Source organism: Odontesthes bonariensis, chromosome 12, assembly GCF_027942865.1.
Source record: "Odontesthes bonariensis isolate fOdoBon6 chromosome 12, fOdoBon6.hap1, whole genome shotgun sequence".
NCBI lineage: Eukaryota > Metazoa > Chordata > Actinopteri > Atheriniformes > Atherinopsidae > Odontesthes > Odontesthes bonariensis.
In genome coordinates this window covers 19,125,054-19,134,037 of record NC_134517.1, presented here as the reverse complement: position 1 = coordinate 19,134,037, position 8,984 = coordinate 19,125,054, and the positions used below count along the sequence as shown (strand labels likewise).

Genomic DNA, 8,984 nt, shown 5'->3' with positions numbered 1-8,984 from the left:
TGTTGAAATTATCTCACATTAACACACAGTTTTCAACAACAGGAAACCCTTTTCAGTGTGCCCACATGTTGTAAATCTAGTTGCAAAGTGTTCAGACTTCAAAGCTGCTCAACTTCAAACATTGTTTATCGTGCAGATAAATACAATTACAACCAGGCATTGATGGTGATTAATGGTGGTCTGATTAATCATTGGCGCAGACGATTGCATGTTTTCTTGAATATGTTGCAAGTAAGGATGACGATTATGATCATGAGGCATAAAATAAAAGGGCAGTCTGGAGCTTTACCCTAAACTGTTATTGAGGAGGTTAAGAGTGCTTAGATGAAGCTCCATATAGTGACCTTGAGCTCTTGCGGCCCAGCATTATTTCGGGACATTTCAAATACGAGAGACACTAATCAGCAGTAACATTAAAGTATCCACAAAAAAATATATAAATTATGTATTACAAGGCATATTATGAGCTAAATCAACCATTTATGCTATCACTGGGGATCTCTGTTTTGAATCTGCAGAGCTGATCATAGAAAAAGCTGAGCATAGAAAAACGAGATCAGACAGCCAAGATGTTCAAGCAACGATAAGATATTAGCACGGGATTACCGGAGTAATTTAGGGTCCGGTTGAATTGCTTATTTTGCTTAGGGAACTCTCCTAATTGAGCGAAAGAGCTGTTTCCTTAGCTCTAAATGCTAAAGAAAGGAACTTCAGTGCTCCCTTTAGCATAGGATACACCATTATTTATGAAAAAAAGGAGATAATTCTATTCCACAATTCCTTGTGGCCACAGTTTCCATAAAGACATTTAAATTCATCCATTTGTCGTACCTCATTACGTGGATAAATATTAGAACAGGAGTGTGAGCAGCCTGTGACACTATATTTGACTTTTTAAATTTCTTTTCAAATTACAAGCCTTGCTAATAAAAATAATATTCCATTTTATCTCTAGTATGATGTATTGATGTATGCAAGCTCATTTTTGTGTACCAGTGCAACAAGACAGCATTGGACAAAGTATCTAGAGCACTTTTTGTAGAATATTTACCAAGCAGATGTTTCAGTGTTGCAGACCCACGTCACATCATAGTACAATTCTCACTGCAAATCCTTAAGAACTTTTACAACCAGCTTTCATTAAACCCATGATGTTTTTCTACAAGGTCAAGGAAAAGAGTTTAGGAAAGATGATAAGATATGCATTTCTTACTATTTGCTCAGACGCTTATTCTCGTGGCAGAAGCATACTTCTCATGTCATGATGGGTGAAGAAGTAGATGGGGTTAGATTAGAATATTCATAGATAGATGTTGAACCATACCTGAGCCATTTTAAGGATTGTGTCTCACAAGGTGGAGGGTTTCAGACCCAAAAAGTAGACCGGCAGAGAGAATGAGATTCAATAATGAATGATACTGGGAAGAGGGGTCATTTTACCAAGTGATCCTTGGTTTATTTATTGACAGAGTCCAGGGAATAGAAGCTGGCGTCAGCAAGCAGACAGACTGATGAGTTCTATAGGCTGAAGGACGTCCGTGGGAGCCAGGTAGGTGACTTGAAGACAGCATCTCCGAGCTGAGGCGTTGAGGAACGTCCCAGTAGGTTTCCTGGTCCAATGGGTTTGAAGGATTTTCAGGTCGGTTTCCACGAGGTGAACGCGCCGGGTTTGTGTTCAGGATCTCTCAGGTTCTCAGCTGCAGCTTTCCAGACAAGGAATTCTTAAGAGAACAAGAAAAGACTCCATTAGATGAAGACAAAGCAAAAGTAACCAAACATGGACACAAGGAAGCCAGTTGTACCACTTAGGAGTTAGAACAATCTGGGGTTGAGTGGAGGTCCAACCAGAGAATTTAAGCAGCAGGGATCATGAGTCTGAAGAGAGTCAGCTGTGCCAAGAGAACCTGCTGGAGAAGAGAGACAGCGCCCACACCCACAGCACCGGTACACACCAAACGCATTCAACAGGGGGAGACAGTACAGAAGACATGCATGAGGAAAAAGGGAAATGGAGACACAAAGGGAAAACTCAAGATGCCAGTAGCCCATGACATTTAGAGTTGTTTTTTTTCCTTTTCATTTAATTTGTTTTGGTGACAAAAATGGAAAAATGTACAATTCTGAGAAATAAATTGGCTTAGAGCATTTGAAGCTGCCAGAGTGGTAGTTTCAAACCACCTGCCTGACATGCATGTGCAGACAGAGGGGAAAGCTAAAGGTGGAGCACCTGCCTCTTTCACCCTTGACCTCAGAAGAGTCACCTGAGCTTTTAATCATAATACATTGATCTGGCATCAATTAGCTAATTTGATGATCTTCCTTATTTCTTTATTCTTTTGCTATGTGATGATCTTTCATCACTGGTCATCCCTGCCGTGCTTCAGCAAAGTTTTTCCTGCACCTAGAGTGATCCAAACAGGCTGACATTCAACAGTAGCAATACCATCATTCATTTGACCTCAAGTTAAATGAATTGTATCTGCCTGTAAGTGGGGATTGGAACAGTATTATGTGTGTGTTGTTAGGTTTAATTTGTAAGACAAAATAGCCCATTTTTTTTGTTCCTTTGTACTTCTCAAGCAGCCCTTAGCTGTTAGCCACAGATGAGACACTTGTGTTTCTCAAGACAAAAATAGTAAGCTGTATGTTGGTTTTCACAGGGGCCCTTTTCTGTATGTCTTTGAAGCATTCTTTTGTTAAAGATGAATTTAACTGCTGCCCACCCATTAAGATGAAGACAGTATAATTCATTTTCAAAAAGTTTGGCTGCAAGTGGCGAGATATTAATAAATTCCATTTGACCAAGCCTTTTACTGCCCTTTTACCAACTCTAGGCACTTAGATACAAGTATCTACTCAGTTGCTCTGTAATTATACATATTTGTGTATTTAATACAATGAATAAGCCTTGCAACCTCTTGCATTATTGTCTTGCAGTACAGACATTTACTATAAACATAAATACATTTTTTAGACTGGTAATTCATATAAAAAGATTATTAGAAGAACAATATTATTGTTATGAACATAACCAAGTTTTCCCTTCATACACTGTGACTGCAGATGTGGCTAACACTTTATGTCGAGAACAACACACTGCAGTGGTGTTACCTTGTGACATTTAATTGAACCCACTGAACACAAATGCATGTGAGTCATAACTTGCCTTTGTTTTCATTGGTAGAGAGGCAGTGATCCAGTTTGATGCAGGTAAATTCCATCTTTACCTTTTCACCGATCATGGGTTGCCTTTATTCAATAAGCTATGTAATTATATGAGTGTACTGCATTCCAAAAATGTTGTTCGATATGGCCCTTTCACAGGTCACTGCACAACCCTGCTGCCTGAAATTTTCTCAATCCCGTTTGTGCCACAAAAATAGTTCAGCTCCTTAAAGACACAGACACAGGACCTGTGTAGTTGTCCTTTGGTGCCTCACACAAAAGTGTTGGCAGCAGGTCCTTTGGGTCCTATAGGTTATGTTGTGGGGCAGATGTGGAAAGAACTTGTTCTGATGCATCAGTTTAAACTTTTTTTTTGTTGTGAGAAGTATTTTTGATATAAACATCCTTTTCTGAAAGGGCACATATCAAAATGATGAAAAAAATATCTTTATGTTTTAATCTAACTGGGGGTCACCCTAACCCTAACCCCCACCACCACCACCACCACCACCACCACCACCACCTCCTTGTTGTGAAAAAAAAAGAAAGAAAAAACATAGATGAATGTTTTTTGGAAGTTTTATATCTTTAAAAGCTTTATTATCATTGTATGTAGAAGCATATGATGACATTGTGGGTGCCACATAATAAGGTTTGTTTTGACAATTTTGACAAAAAGGGGAAGTAGATTCTGCAATCCATCTGAATTTGGTAAAACACTAGCTTACTGATTATCAGATCTCACATCCAGCAACGGGACAAGTGTTCTTGAGTTTCCTTGCATTTGTAACTTTAAACTTATGCAAAGTGCATCCACAAGGTCCAAAAACATAGTTTCCAATGTGTAGGAATCTGGGTGGAGGTCAGAAATCAGGTCCAGTGTAGGAATCTATGCTGTTTATATAGTCCCCTTGCATTACCAGTCAGTTTCTCCTGTAAAGTCTCCTTTTATCTCATCTTTCCCAGCTCCATATCTTCCTTTCTTAATCAGGTTCCACAGTTTTTGCCAACTTTTTAACTAAACAAAACAACATTTAAGCAGATAACCACAAGAGCAGACACAGGAAAAAGGAAGCCCGTTTCACAGAATGGTGCCAACATACAAACATGCAGCACTGCATGACATGCCCACATAATCTCTATTCAACTGTGCTCCCCTCTAAAACCACCAAACACCTCTTCTAACACCATAACATACCTGCTCCTACTATCACTTTTGCACTTTAGCCTTTTATTTATTTAGAACTCAATGTGTAAAACAGGCTTTCTTACTGCACTCAAGCTTAAATGTTGCTTTCTCATTTGTGAGTTGCTTTGGATAAAAGTGTCTGCTAAATGAATGCATGCCAAATCACTGTGTGGTTTGATCCGTAGTTCGATGAAAATGATGTGAATCACATGCTATGTTCTTTACAATCACCAGCTCTTAACCCGAGTCAAGACTTGAGGGACATTTTGGTTAACAGAGCTCTCTGCTGCCATCATCATTACACTCAATGAGGGAGAAGCTGGATGATTCACAAACATGTGTAACCGATGCCAACACATACTGAAGCCGTTGTGGAGGTACAAGCTGTCCCAGTGTGTTACTCTGACACTTTAAGTAGTTTTTTCCTTTTCCGGCCTATTCACAAAAAACATATCTTGTGGCTCAGAAGATTACGCCTGCCCAAAAGGCTCGTTTGCTTTGCATAACAAGACTCTGTAACATTGCTACTGATCCAAATCTGCCACCTTACATTCACTCCTTCTCTGCAGGAGTCCTGAACATGAATCTTGTGACACAAAGTTCAGAAATCTGAACAAAATCTTGAAAACTTATTCACAGTTTTGTTTTCCAGTATCTTACTATAGCCTTGTAATAGTGTTAAATCCTTGTGTAGAGCAGCAGAGTAACTCAAAGTGACTCACACACGCCATCTACTGGAATAACCTCAAATCAAACTACTCGACTCGCATTCAGTTGATGTGAATCAGTCACTTCACGACCATTAAAACAGTTAATCTTAGGAAATAGCATTGATAAGCTCATAAAGCAGAACAGACAGGACAACATCCAGTAAAACATGTTGGTATTAAAAACATTCGATACTCATTTGTCAGAAGAAATGTGCATTCACATGTAGACATTTGTGTTTACTGTGTTGTGTCCTCCTTGCAACGCCTCTCCTTTTAAGAACATGCTTTGTGACTGTAAAATATAAAGTCTTTCAAACCGCATCTTGCTTAATGCCTTTGGATGACATCTCAGTTCATTTGACCATAGATTGAATTCATCCTCTCCATGTACTCTCTTCTCTGTTTGCAGTTCCTCCAACGATCAGTGCCATCTTGCAGTTGTGTGGTTGTCACCTACAGAGTAAAGATAGTGTGACAGTTAGATGCCGATTGGCCTTCGTGCAGACACATGCGGAAGGTAGAAGAACTACTCATCAGGCAGTTTATTGACAGGCAGACGAGAGCAACTGTGCCGAGGCCTGGCCTCGAAACTAGGCCTCACTGAACTGGGAAGACAAAAAGTCAGAGATGACCGTAGGATTGCATTAGCAGATTCTACACATTCTACACAAAAGCGGTTGTAACTGAGGTGGCTCTGCTCTGACTGCAACAAAAATGCATTCACAAGTATAAGGTCGGTAGAGGAAGAGAAGATAAAACACAACATCTGAGACAGATAATTCAGCAGTGAAATGGATGAAACATTGAAAAGTTCTTCTGACCTCTCCTTCTGCCTGAGACTGCACAGGATCCTGAATCTGTGTTCTGGTCCAGCATTTTCTGCAGAGATAAAGCAGTGACCGATCTTAGCACTTCCCAGTTAAACCCAGTAAAACCATGTTTTTTGAGCCTGAGTAAGCTCTCATAGTGAGTACAAGCGACTATTTAAAGAAACCGTCAATTCATTTGAGTCATATTTGTAGCAGAACCACGGCAAATTCTTATTTTTCAGTTGCTTCATGTATACATCATGCATCAACACAAAGCCTCACTTAAACACAATACACATGTACAGGTGGTATTAACAGTAATCTTTCTCTGACTTTTGCATGACTGTTAAAATTGCGCAGTCATCAGTTCCGGCCCCTCTGTTGTCCGGTCACATAGCTGCACTGAAGTAATTTGAGCTCATGCATGTAACTACAGAGAGCTGAATTTGCAAGCCCTGCGTAGCCAGCATTTTAGGTAATGGTTGATGTATGTATAAGTGACACAAATAAGACGATTCATTGTTCTGAGAGTGGTTAACGTGCACCGTGTGTGTGTGTTTTTAGATACAGGAAGTAAACCCATGCCAGGTAGCAGCAAATTCAGAGAAAATTAACCACAAAATAGTCTGAGTGAACTCTGGTCCTAAACTTTATTTAGCACAACATCACTGTGTGCATTTCCTCCAGATTTTACACCAGATTTTTTATTAGATTAGGTTAGATTAGATTCAACTTTATTGGCATTACACATGTACAGGTGCAGAGCAACGAAATGCAGTTTAACATCTAACCAGAAGTGCAATAAGCAGCGAGTGCATGCAGCATTTTCCCTCAATAACTCCACCAAAAATATCAAAGGACAGTTCAAGCTCGAAGTAGAGCCATTTGTGTAAAACTCAACTTCGTTCTTGCACCTCATTATGTTGGAAAGATATGTAAAACATTAAAAAAAATTGACATTGGTAGTGTGAGTTTAGAAAATGAAATAACACCTTTTTTTTGGTAATGAAAAGATTAATTTGTAAAACACTAAAACACCCTCTTAGTGCATTACATTCAGTTACCATCTTAGTTGATTTGGCTTGATAAAACTTTGGGTGGATTGTGCTGTTTAACTGTCTTTGCCAGCAAAGCTAATTGACTTTCTGACCTTTCCTACACCGTTTTATTTCAGTATCTAATGCCAAACTAATGCAATTTGCAGCAAGGGGCACCTGTTGTTAAAATGTGCTGTAAAACCATCTGATGAACATGATAATGTGAATATATCTGGGTCCATGAGAAGTGGGCAGAACAATAAAACAGTTTTCATGAGTGGTTGAACATAAAGAAACCATCAGTCTTGACTTAGTCAGTGTTGCAGTAATTATGCCATGAGCACAACAATATAACAGGGGAACAAAACAAAAAAAAATAAAGATTTATTTGTCAATTTTGGTAAAGCAACACTTTACAAAGCAAAGCACATCATGACAATGTGAAAGAGCTTCACAATGAAATTAGCTGACCGGGTTCTACTGACAGCTCTTTACTGGAACCGAAAAGAGTCAATCTAAGCGGATCATATTTGTGGATGTGGAGCTGAAAATCATTACTCACCGGCAGAGGCAGACAGCTAACGTGATGCAGCATAGAAGCAATCCGGCAGCAGATGATGGTAGTATTACAGCATACTTTGATAAAACAATGTCTGAAACAAAAGCAACCACTAATTTATTCACGCAGCTTGTGGTTTGACAAAATAGGCAATAACTCGTGCTTTTTGCTCAACCCACCTTTATGATTCTCAGACACAGTTAAATTCCATGTGATATGTCTGACACCTTTCCTGTCAGTTATCTCACATTTATAAAGTCCTGTATTATCTTGTTGAGCACTAAAAATATTTAGCGTTGTAGGCATGTTGGCGTCAATTCTCACTCTTTCAGAGGAGAAGTTTGAAACGGTCTGATTAATCTGATTATGATATACAAACTTAAATCTGCCACTGCTCCAGGTGATTTGTGTTGCATTATTCTGGGATATGTTGCAAGTGAGCATGACCGAGTCTCCTCTGGACACCGTCAGGTTCTCGTGATCAGTCACTTCAGTTCCTGAAGTTTGAAACAAACAGTCAATGAATCATTAAATCTCTTCTTCAGTCCTGATAAAAGCATGCATCACAAACACAAATCTGCTCCGTACCTGCAAAGACCAGCCACATCTCTGACAGCTGAATGACGAGCACAGCTGCTCGGCTCAGGCTGAACATGGTGACCATCTGACAGCGACAGTTAGACTGGAACTTCATCATCCGCTTTTTATGTACAAGCAGAGGAGGTACAGAGAAAGGGAAGTGGTTAGTAGCTCTTTTGCTAAGGTTAAGACTGAGATACATGTCACACCTACTGTGAATGAAATTTAAGTCACAAAGTTGTGTAAAAGCATGCAGTTCACAGATTCTGACACTTTAAGCACAGTCATATGTAAAAACATGCTGGCAAAAGGATTGTGTTGTAAACACATTCCTGCAACAAGTAGTTCTTGTTTTAACCATAAGATGAGCTTGGGTTAATGTGCAATTACCAAGAACAGGAAAACCACTTCAGCATCTTAAGAAGAAGTGTGCACACACTTTGTAAATTTTGATTCAAACTGTTTAGTAAGACTTCCCAGCAGCTCGTCTTCTCATGACGATATTTACCATTACAAAGAGTCATCGATGCTGATTCTCTTATGTTGTTAGGTGGGATAGTTTTATGTTGGCTTTGCCTCATGAAAACCACTTATCCTAAACATCAACTGACCTTTTTCCACTCACAAGACACTCACATGATAAATGTCAGCAGGAAAGGCACAGTGTGCATGGTTCACTTTCACAGAGTCATGATGGCATAAAGCAGAGGCAGTGTTTATGTTACCTTCAGTAGTTTGCTATGTTCATTCTTTATAGTCCAAAAGTCCTAAATTCATCTTTACAGTGAGTCCTCTCTTTTTCAAAGAGTATTGTGACATAGTCAATGCTGGTCAGAGCTCTCTTCAGAGCAATTTTTAAAGTTTTATCATACACTGAAATGTTTCTGATTCCATGTAAATGACAAAGTTCTCCAGAACAGTCAGCTGCTCTAAAAT

The 8,984-nt window shown here is 39.3% G+C and overlaps 1 protein-coding gene across 1 annotated transcript; it reads right to left on the bottom strand.

The window, feature by feature from the left end:
• Positions 1–4,072: 4,072 nt before the first annotated feature.
• On the bottom strand, positions 4,073–8,137 carry LOC142396146 (uncharacterized). The gene is made up of 5 exons (XM_075478691.1): positions 8,058–8,137; positions 7,649–7,966; positions 7,473–7,563; positions 5,886–5,943; positions 4,073–5,517 (listed from the first exon to the last, which is right to left on the bottom strand). Exons 1-5 carry the CDS (start codon positions 8,131–8,133, stop codon positions 5,413–5,415), a joined length of 648 nt encoding a protein of 215 aa, XP_075334806.1. The 5' UTR covers positions 8,134–8,137; the 3' UTR covers positions 4,073–5,412.
• Positions 8,138–8,984: the final 847 nt, after the last annotated feature.

What these genes read in the sequence shown, in the direction of transcription:
- LOC142396146 (XM_075478691.1), bottom strand. Translation starts at nt 8,133, where the DNA reads ATGGTCACCATGTTCAGCCTGAGCCGAGCAGCTGTGCTCGTCATTCAG. An exon ending in GATGTGGCTGGTCTTTGCAG is followed by an intron (nt 7,967 to 8,057) that starts GTACGGAGCAGA and finishes TTCAAACTTCAG; the next exon opens with GAACTGAAGTGACTGATCAC. An exon ending in TGTGTCTGAGAATCATAAAG is followed by an intron (nt 7,564 to 7,648) that starts GTGGGTTGAGCA and finishes CTTTTGTTTCAG; the next exon opens with ACATTGTTTTATCAAAGTAT.